Source organism: Brienomyrus brachyistius, chromosome 1 (assembly GCF_023856365.1).
Source record: "Brienomyrus brachyistius isolate T26 chromosome 1, BBRACH_0.4, whole genome shotgun sequence".
Lineage (NCBI taxonomy): Eukaryota > Metazoa > Chordata > Actinopteri > Osteoglossiformes > Mormyridae > Brienomyrus > Brienomyrus brachyistius.
This window is the reverse complement of record NC_064533.1, coordinates 33,221,265-33,241,391: the sequence shown is the minus strand read 5'-3', so window position 1 is coordinate 33,241,391 and position 20,127 is coordinate 33,221,265. Positions and strand designations below refer to the sequence as shown.

At 44.1% G+C, this 20,127-nt stretch overlaps 1 protein-coding gene across 1 annotated transcript in view; it reads left to right on the top strand.

Moving 5' to 3' along the window:
- tlk1a (tousled-like kinase 1a) overlaps positions 1–20,127 on the top strand; it is a 30,797-nt gene extending 10,670 nt beyond the window's left edge. The window contains exons 2-21 of the mRNA XM_048980323.1: positions 2,680–2,801; positions 3,385–3,456; positions 6,369–6,444; positions 6,542–6,585; positions 6,781–6,876; positions 6,958–7,044; positions 7,131–7,223; positions 8,131–8,241; positions 8,759–8,895; positions 9,272–9,460; positions 10,529–10,595; positions 11,305–11,402; positions 14,878–14,959; positions 15,053–15,144; positions 15,466–15,555; positions 15,743–15,912; positions 17,161–17,296; positions 17,653–17,764; positions 17,846–17,953; positions 18,225–20,127. Coding sequence (XP_048836280.1) covers positions 2,680–2,801; positions 3,385–3,456; positions 6,369–6,444; positions 6,542–6,585; positions 6,781–6,876; positions 6,958–7,044; positions 7,131–7,223; positions 8,131–8,241; positions 8,759–8,895; positions 9,272–9,460; positions 10,529–10,595; positions 11,305–11,402; positions 14,878–14,959; positions 15,053–15,144; positions 15,466–15,555; positions 15,743–15,912; positions 17,161–17,296; positions 17,653–17,764; positions 17,846–17,953; positions 18,225–18,392 — 2,150 coding nt within the window. The 3' untranslated portion in view covers positions 18,393–20,127. The remainder of the gene's footprint in view (positions 1–2,679; positions 2,802–3,384; positions 3,457–6,368; positions 6,445–6,541; positions 6,586–6,780; positions 6,877–6,957; positions 7,045–7,130; positions 7,224–8,130; positions 8,242–8,758; positions 8,896–9,271; positions 9,461–10,528; positions 10,596–11,304; positions 11,403–14,877; positions 14,960–15,052; positions 15,145–15,465; positions 15,556–15,742; positions 15,913–17,160; positions 17,297–17,652; positions 17,765–17,845; positions 17,954–18,224) is intronic.

Below are 20,127 nucleotides of genomic sequence, written 5' to 3'. Positions count from 1 at the left end.
GACCAAGCATGTTAATGATATGACGTTGGTTCAAGTGCCAGAAGGTTAAAGGATGACAGTGCCTCAGTAAACAACTAATTAAAGGTCTTAGTGACCAAGGAATGTTTTAGGAATCCCATGTGATTATATTTAGATTCCCAGTACCCTGATGCCTCTGTTGTTCTGTCATTACCTTTCATTCGTTGTTCCGTTGCTGTGGACGCTTGTGCTATTTCTGGCATCGAGGTAAACGGCAGTGAAGGGCTTGGGAAGACTCACGTTTCTGTGAAAGGGCTTCCTGTGTCTGAGGGAAATGAGCTGGGGGGGGGTTTCATGATATGTAAGATCTGTATTGAGTTGAAGGTGGAAAAGGGCAGCGAGTGAGCTGAGCTGCCTGGCTCCCCGAAGGGCTTTGCTATCAGTAAACAGCAGTACTCTGTCTTGTCTGTTTGACTGCTTTTTGGGAGGTGACTGCTAATGATCAGTTCGTCCATTTGCAACCAGAAGACGGCCAACAGATCTGGCCAGACAGGCTCCTTTGGGTGTCAGTTGCTATGATTTATGATTGATTTTCTTTGTAGTATTTTTACAGGGCTGAGACATTCCTTGGGCATTTTGAATCGAGCCCTAATGATAAGGGGTGTCGGCTCCTCTGACCCACCCTGGGTATGATCCTGTCGGCTGCCCAGTGCCTGGTTTCCTCTAACAAGACCGCTGTACCATAACCACTGGCAAAGGCCTAAAACTAGTATCCGATTAAACACATGACAGTCCCATCCACCATAATTATTAGCTTAAATACAGGCTGTCGTCATGGAGCTTTTTAAACTTACTTATGGGATCAATCATTCAAAAATATCAATATCAATCTAATAAACTCATAGGTACATCAGCCCCCCCCCCCCCCCCCCCACAATCTCTGATTTCTACCGCCATTTGAAATGTTTACTGTTTTTTCAGTTTGCAATGAAATATTTAATTCTTTTTCTTAAATTTTATATTGTAACACTGCTCAGCATTTCGGATCTAATAAATGAAATTGTTTTTATGTCTGCCAGTAAAATTCTGTACTTTCTCAACAGAGTATTCAGATAGATGGTATTCATTGCCTGGGTCCTTATTGAGCTAGTATCGGAAAAATTCATCGCAGCGTCTTGAAGCACTTATGTAAGTCGCTCTGGCTAAGGGCGTCTGCCAAATACTGTAAATGTAAATGTACCGGTCTATGGATTTATTGGTGCTGGTCAGACAGGATTTTGGGTCATGGGATTGCCGGTTCTTCCGATGTAATACTTTGTCTAATTTTATTTATTTACTTGTTTGTTTGTCGGTGAAGGTTTGGGAAGTAATGAGATTACTGGCTCCAGCTGTGGGCCTGTACATGCATGCTGGCATGAGAAAATGGTTTGTAAATGGGGTTTGTCACTGGGTCACCACGCCCCCGTCAGACCTGAATGACACGGGCATATGCGTATGTTGGGACCCACCTCTGTTCTCCCAGGTCCAAAGCCTCCCTGCCATTCACGCAGATGCCTGAAACTTCTGGCTTGAGGAAGCTTTGCTGTCACCTGTGCTGGTCAGCAGACCACCTGGCCTACAGGTCATATCTCTGATGGCGGCGTCAGGGCCCCAGGCCCCGGGCCCCGGGCCCGTATGCAGGAGTGTGTGTCAGTCCCGCAAAGCCGTGACATAATTCTGCGTACTTTTAGATTGATTTAGTTAGCAATTTTAATAAAAAAAAAAAATTTGAAATGTTAAATATTAGGTGCTGCTTTGGATTATGGCTGAGTGGTTTCTTCTGAACATATTGTGATTAGAATTTCTAGATTTTTTTTATGACTATATAAATATTCCTGCTGACCAACTGGTCAGGCTTTCTGAGATCATTTAGCAGAAATGGGGGAGGGCTGATTCAGTGTGCAGGAAGACTTCTACTAAAGGTACATAAGTGATGTTAAATGGCTGTTTTACGCCGCATAACCCAGTAACCCGTCCCCTGTGCTCTGTACCGTGAAATCCACTGTGTCCTACTGTGCAGCACGTTACCTAATGTCATTGGCCCACATTTATGTTGTTTTATAATGTGTGTTATGTTTATCTGTGTCTGTGTGTTTTGGTAGGTAGGGCATTGAGAAGCATTAAGGATTCCTGCCCCCCCTCCCTTATTTATGTTCAGACATGAACTAACCAGAAATGTTACCCTATTAAAAATTTGCAGACAGAATAAATTGCCCTCAGCTGTTCCGTTCCCTCGTCTCACATGGGCTTCCGATTAGTGTCTCTTTATCAAAGCCTTATTTTACTCCGAGCTTGGTGGGTAGCCTGCTCTCCCTGCCTGGTCTCCCTGTCTGCTTCACCGTCACATGTGTCCCCCAACACTGACGTGCACTCTGACCCTGGTGGTTTCTCTTAAGATGCCAGGGTGTAACCGTGCACGGACGATGTGAAAACGTATCCATCTCCCTGCCGGGCCACTCTCCCCGCACTCCCCAGGAACGCTGCTGTGCCTTACTGCTGCATTTCTGCTAAATGATTTCAGGAAGCCTGACCAGTTGGTCAGCAGGGATATTTAATTTGGTCCCTAGTGGGTCTTTTCCCAATTAATCTGATTTGCTGTTGTACGTTGGGCGCTCCGGTGGGCTTAACGCATTGGGGGCTGTGCTCGCGTCTGTGGGACTGATGGCATCCGTCTTGTTCTAGGTGCGATGGATGAGCTCCACAGCCTGGACCCCAGGAGGCAGGAGCTGCTGGAGGCGCGATTCATGGGAGGGGTCGGGGGCAGCACCGGGGGCAGTACTGGCAGCGCCAGCGGGGGCACAAAAGTGAGTGCATCAGTGTTGTTTGTGAGTTGGGAGAAACTCACAGTAGGCGAGGATTACTGTGACTGTTGGTTCTCAGTGGGTTTAAACTGCAAAGTAACCATTCGGAAGAGGGATCAAACCACCCTGGGTGTCTCATCACTAACACACACGGGTTTGGTTGCAAAGCGATTAACTTGAAAGCGCTGTAGTATACTGCATACATTAAGATAAGATGGATAGTGATGCTGTCAGATGTATAAATGCTCTGAGTATTTAATACATCTGTGGCCTTATGGTCTGTCTGCCCATTTTCCCAGTGAGTATTTATTGAGAACTGTAGTATATCAAGTTTTTGATTGTCTTTATTTTTTTCAACAGTGACTTATGTCACACAGGATTTAGGATTGAAGGATGGTTTTATTGCTTTTTATTCCCGAATGGTGTAATTTATTCTATGATGGATAGTAACTGAAATTGCGTTTTTTTTTTTCTTAAAAGTTATTTTTAATAAGATGAAATAATGTTGGATACTTACCATGCAACGTTCGCATGTGAATGTTTCTTTAACTTCAGAATCATGTCTTATTTCTTTTTTGATTTTCAGGGCTTAACGAACAATGAATGTTCGAACCACAGTTTCGGAAGTCTTGGTTCCTCAAGTGACAAGGAATCAGAGGTGGGCTTGGCTGTCCGCTGTTAATGTCTGTCCGCTGTTAATGTCTGTCCGCTGTTAATGTCTGTCCGCTGTTAATGTCGGTCCGCTGTTAATGTCGGTCCGCTGTTAATGTCGGTCTGTTCTGTGTCTGGAGTGCTTTTTCATGGGCAAACAAATTACTGACAACACAGTGCCACTTGCGTATGCGTGGATACGGCCTGTGAATGTTGGAAGGGAAACTGTTCAGTATATTTATTTTTTATTTTTTCTTTAATAGTCTGTGTTGACTCTGTCCTACCTGTCATGTTGCTTTCTCATTGCAGTAAAAATGAAAAGAAAAAGAAAAAAAAAAAAAGTCAAATTTTTATATGGGTATCACTACATAGTACATGATGTAGTGAATGTGGCTCTAGGGCATCTCCACCTCCCTGGCGAATGGACCAACCAATGAAATGTGGCTGACAGCCCCCAGAGTCCCGGCCATTTGTCGCTACGATGCGGTGTGAATTAGCTCTGGGTGTGTGGATCTGTCAGCCAGCCTCTCCCTGCTAGTGAAGTGGTTATGCGTGCTTGCGCCGGGGACATGGATGCTCACTGTATGCCGCATTCTCCCCGTCGATGCACCGTCGCCGTCTTCACTGGTGCCCCCTTGCTCGGCTCTCCCGTCGCCATGGACGATGCTGTGTCCAAATTGCGCCGCGGAATGTCAGGGAACTCGTTCATGGGAACTGCTGCCTTCGACATATCTATTCATTATAGAATTGTGAGAATGATTTATGTGAAAATTGATAAGCCAGAAGTTCATATTTAATTCCTCCTGGGTGCTGATGTGTTGCTTGTAAGGAAGTAACAGGTGGCTTTAATGTGTTTGGCTGGCCCAGTTTTCAATTAGACCGAACTAATTTTGGTGTACCGTGATCTAAAATGCGAAGGTCGTCGCGGATCGTTTTGAGGGCCGTTTCTGCTCTGGAGAGGTACTGTAGGCCCCCCCGTGTGACATGTTAGCACACCAAAATGGCCAACATTCAGTCCAAAGAGTATTGCTGCAGGCTTCCCCCACGGGCAGTCCTGCATCCTGTATCACCTCCCCATCCTCTGTCCTCTTGTCTTTTTTGTGTGACCCGCTGTCACTTAGATGAAACCTTTTTTTTTTGGTTTACCCTGCCCCCCCACTCCTCTAGGGCTCTGACATGAAGCGAGGCAGTTCTCCTGCTTATTCAGTATGTATCTCCCTGCAGTCTCCCCCCAGGTGGCAGGTCTCTCCCTTTCTGCCTTGGGAAAAGGTCTTGCTTTTTGTGCCCCACTGAAAGGCTGTTTGACGGCTATATTTACAGGTGTACAGATAATCTCTTATACTGGGGTTTCAAGGTGCTGCTCCCCTGTGGGACTGACTTTGTAAACCCCCCCCCCTCCCCAATCAGTCACTCATCTTTAGAGGGTAAGAGTGTTGGGAGAGGGGGGGGGTCTGTAGGCCGTGCGACTGCTGTTGTCACTCATCCTCACCCTCTTCATCCTGGAGTTTATAATGCATTTAGAGTGATCAGATCACGAGTGGACAGCACCGATCACTAAGACTCATTGTGATCCGATCACTCAATGCTTGCGGAGGTGATCTGGGACACTTTTGAGCACATATGTTTTGTAGCTTAAATGCTGATACAATAACTGTACGTGGGACCATTTGACCTTGCAGTGTAAGTGATGTTGGCAGTAACGATATCTGAACGCAAGTGGTCAGCGGCCACCTTGGAGATGCAGGATCGACGTGGGTGTAGCAGTGTGTCTCGGCCGTCCGCTTGTGGTTTGATGGCCAAAGACGCACTTTAAAACCAAGTGTAAACAAAACCACTGGGTCTGGTTCCTCCCGTCTCCGCCTGTCAGCCCGTCTTCCAGGATGCTTATGCTCGGTCTGCAGCCTCTGACACTCATGGAGAGATTAACATTCTGCTCCTCAGTCTCTGCATCATTCCCCTTCCACTTCCTTCCCATCTTTGGGGTGAAGGAAGGAGGCAAGAAAAAGTGTGTGTGTGTGTGTTTTAGACATACTGTTGTCCTGACTATTATCTGTGCAGTATATAATTGTTTAAAAAAAACATTTAATTTTGATCACTTCCAAAATAGTGATCAAAAAAGTTAAACTAGCTTTCTGGTTTTGCCTTCATGATTGGCTGCTGTGATTTTCTTTTCCTTTTATTTTCTTATTTTATTTACTGGCTCCTATCCTTGTTTTAATTCCCCATCCTCTTTTTCTTCATGTTCCTTTCCTAATTCATTACTACTTTGCTGATGTTTTTCCATCACGCTGCTTTCAAGGCTGTCGGTTTGACGTGGACTCGGTGCAGGGATTTCGCGAGTCTTCGTATGACTGCTTCAGGTGTTAAGTGTCTGAGGCACTTTGAGCACGACAAATGGGACGAAGCATTGTAACGTTTCCAAAGTTCTCTGGGAATCTCTGCGGACTGAGTCAGCAATGGGCTTTGGGCAGCTTTTTTGAAACGTTTTATTGACTGAAATGCCCTTTGCTTGGAAGGTTGGGGTGTGTGTCCCCCCTCCCTCATTAGTGTTTGGCCTACCCCCTTGGCGTTAAAGTAATGATGGTCTCTGTTTTGTTTCAGCTTTGTCATTCTTTCCACTGTGAGCTTGAGGTCACCAAGTGTGTCTTTGTGAGCTGAAAATATGCATGATTGTTTTACAAAACTGGAAGAGCTGCCTGCGGTCGACTTTGGCTCGGTGCAGCCGATATTAATAGAAAGATCTCCTGGCTGGAGGACTGTTCTCTCTCTCAAGCGGATTTTATTGCCCAAAACTTCGGAGTGCTGCTATTGCCCGGGGTGGGGGGGTCATCCATATGTGGGCACTGTCATGGCGAAAGGGAGCCGCTTCTGTACAGGTGCTTCCTAATATGTTTATTTTTTTTTGGCCTTTTCTTCCAGACCCCAGAAAAAAAGCACTCCGAGTCCTCGAGGAGTAGAAAAAGGAAAGTAGAGAGTCAGTCCGAGAGCAGCCAAGGTGGGGGCCGTCCCTGGGGTGTAGCATCTCCTGGAAACATAGCAGTTGTGTCGGATGGACCTCCAGAGCTAAAGTTCCCCTTTCTCCTCTTTTGCAGGGAAATCGGTTATACGAGGACCCAAAATTAGCGATTACTTCGATGTAAGTTTTTTTGCATGATGCTTTGCTAGAGCATTCAGTGACCTTGTATTTACTTCGTAATTAACTTTTTGCGTATTGAATGTAGAAATAGAATCACCGAATACCTGACATCTGGGATTGTTCTGACCCTTGTTATGATGCTTGCTGTGATGTCACTTCCTGTTCCTCTACTTCATGCTGGTTTCTGCCTCTCAGTTCCAGGGGGGCAATGGCTCCAGTCCAGTCAGAGGTCTCCCTCCAGTCATCCGTTCTCCCCAGAATTCACATTCCCATTCCGCACCAGGCTCCATGGTGGGTTGGCTGGCTAGAGCCTAGAGATAATTAATGCCTAGAATGACTCCTTGCTGAGCAAATTTCCTGTTCTCGTTTTAGATTAGGCAAAACAGTTCATCTCCTACTAGTCTGACTTTCGGGGACCATATGATGCATCCAAAACAACTGTCAATCAAATGTGTCCAGGTAGGACTTTCTTCATGCTTCCTGTATTTTTTTGCACTGTTTAAGGTACAGGCTAAATAGCGTCTGTGTTTACTGGCTTCTCCCAGACTGATCTGACCGTACTGAAGCTGGCAGCCCTCGAAAGTAATAAGAACTTGGACCTGGAGAAGAAGGAGGGGAGGATAGACGATTTGCTTCGGGTGAGGGGCTCTTCTCGTTGAGTATGAGGAGCACCTAAGCGTGAAACTCTCCACCTTTCCTTCGCATTTCAGGCACCGTCGATCTGCTGTTGAGGATTAACTGAAAGCACTTAATGCTTCCTTGAGTGCAGAGTTACTTTATTTACTTTTCTTTAAGTTTGGAGATTTGGGGATGAAGTTATTTATGGGTGTGTGTGCTACACATACAGTTTTGTGATTATATCTTTGTATGTCATTCATTTCTATGGGGAAAACACTAATCACAACATGACCTTAACCCCTACCCAAGCCTAACCAAACGAAATATGAGACATTTTTTATTTTTTGCAATTGTGGGGGAAATTTGGTCCCCACAACGTAATATAAACATAATCCACACATACACACAACATAAAAGCTTATGTGGAGAATGGCAGGAGCCCAGAGTGGGTAGCACTACTGCCACACAACTGCTGGCTTGCGGGGTAGGATCACACCTCCACTCTCTGTGTGCAGTTTGCATGCTCTCTACATGTGCTGCTTTCTTTTGGGTTTCGTCTCGATAACTTTATTCACAGGCACAATGTTCATAAATATTCTGAATGTAGAATGAATATTAAAGGAATGGAATAGACGTTGTTACTGGCTAGCCTGTAACCTGTAAACAGACAAAATATGTAAACCATATTGGCTGATTCCATGTAGCTCCATAGTTGCGTAGAAGGAAGAGCATGGGTATTTTTGACAAAATTAAAACTAACACCTTTGGGATTTCTAAATGCCCCAATATACCACATAATACCTTCATGTCATCCAAGCCTTCCTGGGCTGGATTCAGTAATTTGTCATTTCTGAGATGAACCTGCAGTGTTCACCACGTTTGGATGTTTCTTTTGTGGTGAAAATGTTTTCCTCTCCTCCTTCGCAGGCAAACTGTGATCTCAGGAGACAAATAGATGAACAACAGAAGTTACTTGAAAAGTACAAGGAACGCTTAAATAAATGTATAACCATGAGCAAGAAGATGCTAATTGAGAAGGTGGGTCTTTTCCCTTGTCATAAATACGTGCCTAAAAAAAAAATCATAGGATACTGGTGCTTAATTATTTTTTTCATAGTTCTTCATGTTGACTGAATAATTTCTGCTAAATCCACGATTGAATGCTGGTGTCATTTTGTTCTTTCTTTCAGTTATTTTTCTGCTTCCCACAAATCTATATTACCCATAATTTAGCAATTAAATCCATTTTGGAATTTGCAACCAGGTGAGGTGGGGGCTCATTTGGCCCTTGTAGCGATTACTTCCCCTCCAGCCTATGCTGTATTTATACCTGGCTTCCTGTTAGGAAATGCCACAGGATGCCTTTGAAAAGGGATCGCATTACTTACTGTTAAGCTTCTCATTTTGTGCGATCCTTATTGCACTGAACGCTGTGGGTCATTATTGCGTATATTTTTAAAAGTTATTTGAAGCAGTGTGGTTAAGGAAGGCTTTTCCGCTTCGGTAAGTGCCGAGGGGGTGGGTCGGTAAAGCCGTCTCTCTGCGCCGTCCGCAGAGCACCCAAGAGAAGCTGGCGTGCCGAGAGAAGAGCATGCAGGACCGGCTGCGGCTCGGCCACTTCACCACGGTGCGGCACGGCGCCTCCTTCACGGAGCAGTGGACCGACGGCTTCGCCTTCCAGAACCTGGTCAAGTAAGAGCGCCTCTCACAGGCTGCCCGTCACATAGCGACGATTTGCTGCAGGGCCGTGAGGTGCAGCTCCGAATATCGCATCATCCCGTTCACGCATTTCAAGTAAGGTTGCACGCTGATTATATGGCGCATGTGCAAAAAAATCACCAGGGCTTTAAATGACGGGTGAAACATCCCCCCCGAACGTTGGCGTTTCTGTGCTATACAGACGCTTACTTACTCCCACAGTCTGTTAAGCACCTAAAATATTAACGAGGTATCATGTAAAATATGAATAATATCTGCTAATGTTCATTTAAGGCCGTTTCTTTCAGGTTTTCATTTGCCTGTGGCTATGTCGCCACCATTCTGATGATGCCATGTTTCTAATCTGTAGACAGCAGGAGTGGATTAACCAGCAGAGGGAAGAGATTGAGAGGCAGAGGAAGCTCTTAGCCAAGAGGAAGCCTCCAACGACCAACAGCTCCCAAACGCTGACCACAAACTCTGAGCCAAAGCAGCGGAAGAGCAAGGCCGTGAACGGGGCGGAGAACGATCCCTTTCTCAAACCCAGCCTACCTCAGCTGTGAGTGTGGTCCTCTCATCCGTCTCTGTTTGCCTCCTTTGGGCTTCTTTGAAGGAAGACGACATTCTGGTAAAGGCGCAGACTGAGAGAACGTGAGCAGAGCCTTACTGGCACCATAGAAATCCACGACACGGGCTACAGCATGGAGTAGGCGAGGGCTTGGTATTCTGTAGGGAGACGGGATTGTCCTTGAGTGTGGAATCCCTGCAGGTTTTGCTGGTTTGATGGATGGCAGTGACTCCCTGCTGGGTCATACTCTAACCAAGGGGACTGTGTGCTTTATAGAACTCTGGCCTTATTAACTCGAGGAGCTGCAACTTTGTTTTCAAGCCAACTGCCAACTTGTAATTTGTAGACTTCAACATTCAGCACAGAATGCTGCAGAATGTAGATGTTTTGCTTTGTGGGATCATGCCACATTTACAAGGTATACCAGAATCCTGACCATACATGGAGTCATTCTTTACAACCATCATGTACATTTCTATTGCATCTGGCAGTAGAATTCCTCAGGATCTTAATCAGTGCTCCTGAGGAACAGCAAGATTGTTCAGATGCCGATTGCCTTTGTATTATTTCTGGTATTCAATGTACCCAAGAGGCCTGCAGTATCCATTGCTGGTGAGAGGTATCCTGGATGTGGTGTCTGCCCTGTGAAATTCCTGTCAATCTGGGAGGACGGCCGCAGCCCACAAACTGTCTTCTCACTCACACTAACCGCAGGTCCCCAGGGACCGTTTCCCGTTGCCCCAGGCAGATGTCATTTTCCTTGCGATGCATTAGCACTTCGCATTCCCTGCCTTTGCAGAAGGGCCTGCTGATTCTTCATCAATCCAGCAAGCCTCATTCAGATCCTCTGAGGTCTGTCACAGCCTGTCACAGGATTGCAATGTCACACCCCTGGCAGCAACATTTGACAGCTCCTTCCTTCATGAGTGTTTTTGTTTACTAACTGTACTTAGAGAACTGTTTGAAAAATTCAGGCAGTCCATCCATCTTCTGGTCAGAATGAGGAAATTTCATTTTAATATTTATTCCTAAATTATGTTTTTTTTTCCTCCCTCAAAGGTTAACTTTGGCTGAGTATCATGAACAAGAGGAGATCTTCAAACTTCGTCTCGGGCATCTAAAGAAGGTCTGAAACCCCAATCCTAACATTTAATGTTTTTAATTCTGTGTTTTTTCTTCTTTCTCTGCGGTTTTTATGCATCTGTCTGTGTCTGTATATTGCATTCAAAACTAAAAATGCAGTGTCATGTATTTTATTTGGTTACTTATGGTTAAGGTTATCATTGTTGGGCTTAGGGTTTTTCTCTCATTAATGAATAGAAGGTCCCCACAAAGATGTGAGTACAGGTCTGTGTGTTCGTATGTGTTTCTCCGGGTCCCCAGAGCAGAACTGTAGTTGGCCCTCAGGCTGCTTTTGCTCAAGTTTTGCTGCCATTAGCTTCCATGCTGCCCTCTTCCCGCCAGCCACGTTTTCCACATCAGATCACCGCGGTCTCCCATAAATGTTAAATTTGGGTCGTGTGGGTCCTATGTAATGCGTGGCCCCCACGTTCTGCCTGACCCCGCCCACCTGGGCCCAATGTAACACGTGGCCCCCGCGTTCTCCCAGACTCTGCCTGCATGGGCCCAATTTAACGCGTGGCCCCCGTGTTCTCCCAGACTCTGCCTGCATGGGCAAAATGTGATGTGTGGCCCCCTGCGTGTCCTGACCCCGTCCACCTGAGCCCTGCGTGACGCGTGGCCCCTGCATTCTGCCAGACTCTGCCTGCATGAGCCCTGTGTGACACGTGGCCCCTGCGTTCTGCCTGAAGCCGTCTACATCATTCATTTTGCAGGAAGAGGCTGAGATCCAGACGGAACTGGAGCGACTGGAGAGGGTCCGTAACCTGCACATCCGGGAGCTGAAGAGAATAAACAATGAGGACAGTTCGCAGTGAGTCCATGCCGGACGCCTGCCATGTGCACGCGCGCTTCCCTGCCCTCATGTTTCAAGTGCATGTGATGCATAGGGATGGGAATCCTTAAGAAATTATTAATGTCGGTACCATCATCGATGATTCTTATCGATCCGGGGCTTTATCGATTACTTTATCAATTCCTAATTACTGTAAAATAATCAAATATTTAATTTCTGACTGATTATAATTTTATGGAAAGGTAATTAGACCTGGTTAACTACATATTTATTAACAAAAACAGTAGTTCTAAAAGAAGCTGCTTTATTAGCTGTAGTGTGATATGAACAATAAATATACAATAAATTAAAAATATTTGTTTTATCACTGTAGTAACAAGCACACTGGCACACTACCACAAAACCAGGCCATCTTCTTAACACCTGAACATGTTAAGCTTACTAATGCTCCTAAAGTGACAACACCCAAGGTTAATTTTACACATCTGCTTTACAATGTACTGACATGCAAAACTAATGAAAGTATTTGACTACCGGTACCTACAAAAAAGCTTTTCGCTATACTGTGGTGAAAGGATGCAAACCTTTCACCACGAACCTTGTCACAGCCCGTTCGCACCCCATCACCCTCTCCTCATTACATTTCGCTACATGGAAAGCAGTGTTTAATTTTGACAGCAAATTTTTATTTAGTTTTAGTCAGTCTTTTGACTAAAATGTAATTTAGTTTGTCATAATTTGGTCATCTAAATGATTTCAGTTTGTCTAGTTTTAGTTGACTAAATATGAGATTACAGTTGACTAAAACTAGTTAAGTTGACTAAAATTAAAAGTGCAAAGTGTAATGTTTGAAGTTTCTCTTCTGTTTCTGAATGTCATTATGTTCACCAAGATGAAATGAAACCGATGTTAAGGAATGGTGTTAAGGAACGGTGTTAAGGTCTGACTGTGCAGTACCCAAAGAGACAGATTTCATGCTTATTTGAAACACAAACACATGTTTATTTACCTGCAAAAATAAAATCACTTCAAAGAAAACGTGCATAGGCTATAATGCCACCAGGCCTGCTCTCTCTGAATATTAAAATAAAACTATTAAATATTTCTAGACAATTTATTGGAGATTTCATGTCCGTTGTAACGTTTCCGCTTTTTAACAACTGTATAAAGTTAATTGTTATATAAATCAGCTCAGTTATATAAATCAGGGTTGCCAAATCTCAAGTATCTGGTATGACACACTTTCAAACTCACGCAGGAAATCTTATGGCAAATCTATATTATTCCATCATACACCTAAAATTAGCTACGTGAAAAGTGTATTTACACGGTTACACATGTGTACAGACACCTTGAATTGAAAATCTTACTCCAGCCAGCTGGCTGAAGTTGGCAGCCCCTCATTTTATGTGAAATGAAAGTAAAATGCACTGTTTTCCCCTGAAACGACTTGTCATTCCGTTTGCGTTGTTACTCTGACAAATATAAAACTATTTTCACTATTTCTATAAAAATATTAGAAAAACATGTCATCATGTTTTATGTCTTTTAGAAATTAGACCGCCCATGTCCTCCTCTAATAACGATTAAAGTGTTAAATTCTTATATATTTATATTAAAATGAGACTTGGAACTATTGAAACCAATACTTAAATCCATGAACTCTAAAATATGACAAACACGACTATATTCAGGTTTTTATGGCTTAAGCACTTTAAATAAACATGAACAATTTTCACATTTCATTTTCATTTTCAATTCATATTTTGAATTGCAGCCCTACTTTTATTTAGTGAATGTGAAAACATACAAATCACTAGTCATACATATATGTTCAGTTCTGTCACGTGACAATATAAATATTGTCAAAGTTTTTGAATTGTACTGAATTGTTGATATTGCAATGTTCATATAACTAATAGGCTACTTGTATCATGCTAAATAGTTATACATTATGATCTTCTGGATTTTTGCTTTCTCTAACTGGACGCCTTTAAATTTTAGCTGAATACCCCTGCCTTATGCAAACCACATTAGTTCTGATTGTATGTCATCTCTGGCAAACATTTTCGTCTCGTGTTAATTCGTTGACGAAAGTGTCAATGCACTTCGTCATAGTCTTAGTCATTTTTATTTAGTTATCATCTCGTTTTAGTCTGAAAATAAAGGTCGTTGATAATAACTATAACGAAAAATTTTCATCAACAAAATTTAAAACTGCTGGAAAGCTAGCGTGCTGCCTCACAGGAGTCATCGCTGGCAGCCTGCATGTCAACTTCTAAAATGGATGAAACAAACTTACTGCATAATTTGTATTCGTTTCAGAAAACGTGCCTGTAGGTTAATGAACCGTAGTTGGTTAACCGTGACTATGGAGACCAGGGAGCTTGCACTCGGCGGACTGGTGAACACATGGCATCTTTAAATGTGATGCCGTGCTGACGGCTTAAATGCTTAAGCATATTACTAGTGTTACCACCCTTAGAGGCGACGGCGGCTTCGCATTGGTTGCACACTGCACAGTGGTCGTCCTTCTTTGTGAAATGCAGCCATGCCCTGGTCCGTTTCCTGCGCTCCATCATGTGGGCTCCGAGTCGCAGCATGTGACGGCATTTCGCGCGACACGGAAAGTCTGGATAGTTAGAGGAATTGGAAGTGTATGATTCCAGTACTTCGCAAAAATAAGAACCGGTTCCAAATCTAGTGATGTATGCATGTATGATATATACTTAAACTAGCACGTGTGTGTGTGTGTGTGTGTGTGTGTGTGTGTGTGTGTGTGTGTGTGTGTGTGTGTGTGTGTGTGTGTGTGTGTGTGTGTGTGTGTGTGTGTGTGTGTGTGTGTGTGTGTGTGTGTGAGTATATTCCATACACCTGGTCAATAATGCCAACTGCCTGCTTCTACAAATGGTGAATCATGCAGCACACAGACAGATGGGGTTCTGTTTGGCTCGGCATCAGGACAGCTAGGATTCCTCGTATAAGTGATTTTCAGCATGGTACTGTATAATTGTGGGCGCCGGAAGAGCTGACTTGGGCATCTCAAGTCATCAGCCTTCAGGGATTTTCATGCATTACGGTGGCTAGAGTTAGTTATGTGGCTATGTAAGTTTTACTAAGGGGGTGACTTAGTCTTATGTTCTTAGCACTTCTTGTGAACTTGCAATGAACGTGACCCTTGTCTCGAGAGAACCGCTCGTGAGATCTAAATTAAGGGTGTCTGTAGTTCTCGTGAATCGGTGCAGAGCTAGAGGTTTAGGAGCGGCTCGCTGCTGAGGATTTCAGACTGGAGGTGAACTCAGCTCACTGCCGCCTTATCCGTGGCCACATCGTGCCGTCCAAATTGAAATAGCTGCCAAAAATCCCTTCAGGTGAGCGATATCATGCTTGCTTCGGGTCTTGCGATATTTCCTTTAAACAAAGGCTGACAAAGGAGGGGGGGGCAGGGTTGGTTTTGGCATGAACAAAAGGCTTTTTCATTTTCACCTCCGAGGTTCAAAGATCATCCAACCCTGAATGACCGGTACCTTCTGCTGCACCTGCTGGGAAGAGGAGGATTCAGTGAAGTTTATAAAGTACGTTCATGACTGTCAAAAACTAGCCAATTAACAGAGTATCATGACTGTTTTACAAACTCAAGTCTCTTTTTTTTTCCCCTTTCTTTTCAGGCCTTTGACTTATTTGAACAACGTTATGCTGCTGTGAAAATCCATCAGCTCAATAAGAACTGGAGGGATGAGAAGAAAGAGAATTACCACAAGTAGGATGCTCTGCTTTGGGCTGCTTAGCCTACGCTGTAACCTCTAGCCTGTAACTACATCTGTGGCTATAACATAGTGCTCTTGCCACAGGTATGCAAGTGAGCGCAACCAACAAAAAAGCTGTATATTTATTTATTTTCCCCCAAAATGCTATTGTCCTCCTAAAGCATTAAACATCTCTGCACTCCTTGATTAATGAACAGCTAAAACAATGCTGGCAGAGACTCCTGACCATTATAAATGGACTGCAGCAATGTTTTGACTCTTCCTGTCTAGAGTAGTTTCCTTTGTTTACCTCTGCTGCGGTCATCCTGTTGTAGGCATGCCTGTCGGGAATACAGAATACACAAGCAGCTCGACCACCCGAGGATAGTCAAACTGTACGATTACTTCTCCTTGGACACGGATACGTAAGTGACCCCTCCCACCACTGCCCGTCCTTCACCCCCTCTGTCTGTCCTTGGCTGCCAGGAAGGATTCCCATTGGCTGTGCCAGGCTTACTTGTGTAGAAGGGGCGGGGCACGGCGGTGGCTGATATACATGCTACCCGGGAGGTTGTTGTCGCAGGCGTCTGACCAATCTGCGTTCCGCTCCAGGTTTTGTACCGTGTTGGAGTTCTGCGAGGGTAATGACCTGGACTTCTACTTGAAGCAGCACAAGCTGATGACGGAGAAGGAAGCGCGGTCCATCATCATGCAGATCGTGAATGCCCTGCGCTACCTGAATGAGATCAAGCCTCCCATCATCCACTATGACCTCAAGCCAGGTTGGCTCCCGCAGCGCCTCCCGATCCGCCAGTGTGCTTCTGTTTTCTTCCCTTTTGTAGCGCTGCGGCCTGTGAGTTCAGTTCCCACGCCTGGCTTCGTGTGCGTGGCATTCTCATGTTTACACCGGCGCTGTGTGGCTTTCCTCCTAGACCTCAAAAATGTGTGTGGGCGTGTGCAAGACATTTCATGTGCGTGACTGTATGATAGGATGACAGGTTTTATTGTCATTCTACAGAACACAGGTAGTGAGAACAAAATTGTCATTTCCCTGGAGACCTGGTACAACATGTCATGTATCGGGTTTAACCATAAATGATGAAAACAAAGGAAGAAATAAAATGTACATGCGTGTGTGTGTTTATTCTGGAAATTATTACTTTATGGGGACCAGATTTCCCCACAAAGTCATAAAAACCTGTAACTTTTTACCTTGTGGGGACATTTTTCTGGTAGCCACAAGGGGGAAACTCAATTTCATAAAAATCTATAACTGCAATCAAAAAACTGCTGAAAGTCATGTGTTTTGTTCGGTTACTTTTGGTTAAAGTTAGGGCTGGGTGGGGGTTACGGTCGTCATGTTGGGATTAGAGTTCCCCCCCCAAAGAATTTAAAGTGGAATCCCTGCACAGATATAAATTCCTGTGTGTGTGTGTGTGTGTGTGTGTGTGTGTGTGTGTGTGTGTGTGTGTGTGTGTGTGTGTGTGTGTGTGTGTGTGTGTGTGTGTGTGTGTGTGTGTGTGTGTGTGTGTCGTTCCATCCATGCATGGTTGCAGGCTGATTACTTTCCTGCTTTAGATAAGTGCTTATAGACAATGGATACATGTGCCCTTCAGAGGTAAAGTGGGCTATCCCACAAAAACAAAGTTTTGAAAAAATAAGCTCCAAAGTTGAAATTTTTTCAAAAAAATCAGTGTGCCTATACCCTACAATTGATATATATCATAGGTAGCACAGAGGTATGACTTAGATAGTAATAACTAGTAATAAATAAATATTCAATAAAAAGGGGGTAGGGGTCAAAAATGTGGGATAGCCCACTTTACCTCTCAAGGGCACATATAACGCAGTAATAATTTAAATTTGTGAAAATCAAAATTATTTCCCTTGTGGAGTATTTAGTGTGTGGGATCCTGGTGTACATGACAGCCCATGTTGAGAAGTTTCACAGCAGCTGCGTCTCTCCGTGTCATGCTGTCAGAAAGCGTCGAAGCTTCTCTCTAAATCGACGCTGTCCTCTCTCCGTGAAGGGAACATCCTGCTTGTGGATGGCACGGCCTGTGGGGAAATCAAGATCACAGACTTCGGTCTGTCCAAAATCATGGATGATGACAACTATGGAGTGGATGGGATGGACCTGACATCACAAGGAGCAGGAACCTACTGGTATGAGCTGGAGAAACTGGTGGAGTGTCGCTTCAGTGCTGTTTATGGATGCACCTCCTTCGGGTTGGATGCCAATATTTCAGTCAGTTAAACCTGCTTTTTTAATTGTGAGGAGAAATTGTATAATGGCTGTTCTGTTTCCCAACTTTTATTTTAGTCCTTAAAATATTGCAAGTTCACCTTTTGCTTTTTTAGGTGTTCATTCTAGTGATTTATTTTAATGTCTACTCAATCGTCTGTGACCTTGAGCAGTATAAGTTATGGATGGATGGATCTGCTCAATCTTGAGTGTTAAGACACCTGCTAATGTGTACACTACATGCAGATGTCTGTATGAAGTTGGTTTTATTTTTCAGGTACTTGCCACCTGAATGTTTTGTAGTAGGCAAAGAACCTCCAAAGATCTCTAACAAGGTGGACGTTTGGTCGGTGGGTGTCATCTTTTTCCAGTGTCTCTATGGAAGAAAGGTAAAGTACCTACTATACTGATCAAACCTTTGCTTAAAGTTTTGTGTGTTTTGGTTTAGCTGACATTTTAATTTTTCATAGCCATTTGGCCACAACCAGTCCCAGCAAGACATCTTGCAGGAGAACACGATACTCAAAGCAACAGAAGTCCAGTTCCCAGTCAAGCCAGTTGCAAGTAATGAGGCTAAGGTGTGTATCTGAACAGAATTTCGCAAATGAGCATCTGTGTCAAAACACTTCATTGAGATATGTAGTCTAGTGATTACTGTTACACTGGCTCCCTCTAGTGAAGTGCAATCACTACCCAAAACATAGCAGTCCCTGTATCTGCCTGAACCCTAAAGGTCTTTTTCTGGCTCCTGTAGCTCAGTATTGATTTACTGAGTATTTATTAACTTTGCAACTGAATATATTATAGGTTGTTAAATACTGGGCTTCCATTTCTGTCCCTCCCATCCAGGCCTTTATAAGACGGTGTTTGGCTTACCGGAAAGAGGACCGCTTTGACGTGCACCAGCTGGGCTCTGACTCCTACCTGCTTCCTCACATGAGGAGGTCCAACTCCTCAGGGAACCTGCAGATGGGCACAGCCTCTGGCCCCGCCCCCTCCAGCATCATCTCCTACTAAGCGGGCGGCACTGACTGAGCGAGTGAGCGCCCCGCTGAGCTGTGTGTGGCTTCCCCCTCCCCCCTCCCCCCGTGGGTTCCGAGCACCCTCTGGTCAGCTGCGGGGCAAGGACGAGTCCGAGCACTTTGAGTCACTGTGGAACCAGGCTGTCTACTTGTGCTGTACTGGTTTTAGATGTGGGTGTTTACTGAGAGAAAAGAGAAATGTTTAAATTAAAATTAATAATAATAAAGAAGGCTTTTCAAAGTGAGGACTTCTGGGAGGTTGTGCGAAACAGAGAACCGAGACAGTAGGTGGGAATGTAGCTCCTACAGTTCGAGTTGTTTCGCCAGTTGTATGACTTGGCTTTCTGCCGAGAGACATGACTTTCGGCTCTTTAGGGTCAATTAATTCTGTTTTCTGCCTGGGTGTGAGTGATGTTAACATCAGAAGCTCACGTTAACAGTTTTTCAGCTTTTGGGGATGATTCTTTTTCTCAGCTGTCCGTAATTAGTCTTCTAATTTTTAGAAAAGGTTTTCGGCGTATGAGCCTATGTTTGTGGCACCTGGAGGTGTTTCAGCCCAGGCGAGAATAATACTGTGGAATGCACAAAGTAACCAAATGCAGACAAATGGCAATGTATAAAATCCTATGCAGGAAAATTTTTAAAAATCCCTTTTAGGAAATAAATGTATATTTACTGTACAGGAGTCAAATTTTAGTTATTCGTAATTTTTAGAACTTCTGTTCTAAATCCCATTTCCTTTAGTTTTCCTGTGGTTGATGATGCTACTTTTTGGAGAAGCTGTAAGTTCCTGCTGTTCTTGTAAGAAGGAGTAGTGAAGAAGGCGCCTGGAGGCTCATTCTCATTATGAAGCAGCCGTATATATACATACATATATATATATTTTTTTCTTTTATTTACCCTAACCCCCCTTTTTGTGGTAGTTCCTGCTGCCTAAGTGGCCATAAGTTATCAGTGAAGTCCAGTGCTAAGGAAGGGTTTGGGGAGGGGAGGGGGGGGGGTGTCTTGCTCATCTGCCATTGTGATAGTTTTCGCCTGCTGTGTCCATAATTTCAGGAAGACCACCCAGGCCAGTATACCTCAAGAAGCTGTTAGGGTGTGCACACGCTGCTCATTGTCCTGCTCAAGGCCACATTTGTGAACACTTGACTGAATGCTTAATATTACTGCTGGAAGACTCGCCCCAGTTCGCTCCCCGTGCAGGAACGCCAGCATCCAGTTCACTTGGCCATGCGGAATACCTTTCCAGAATAAGTGGTGCTGCTGAAACTGTAGAGAATGTAGCCAGAGGAATAAACATTAAAGACAATACATATCTCTATATAATATGAGATTTGGTTTGTCTTAATTGTTTATAGCCTAATTTTTCAGCGCAGCAAATGGGGGCGGGGCGGTTGCCATTGTTTCAGTTGGATACATTGTTGGAATATTTGCACTGAGTTCCACAATTTCTTTTGGCTTGTTAAAGAAAATGTAACTAATGGATTAATTCTGATTCCAGTTTTATTTGACGGATAAAGTCTGAAGTAGCTTTGTGTCTCTTGCGATTTTTTTTTTTTGTTTTGTTTTAATGGGATTCAACAGGGGACACCTGCAAAAGCCCCCCTTTTGAAAAATAACAGTAAACCTACTGTCTGGTCCATTTGGATAAAAGCTGTCTTAATGGGGTAAGTGTGTTTCATCATGTGCACTGGGTCATTCATATTTGAATAAAACATTGTCTGGATATA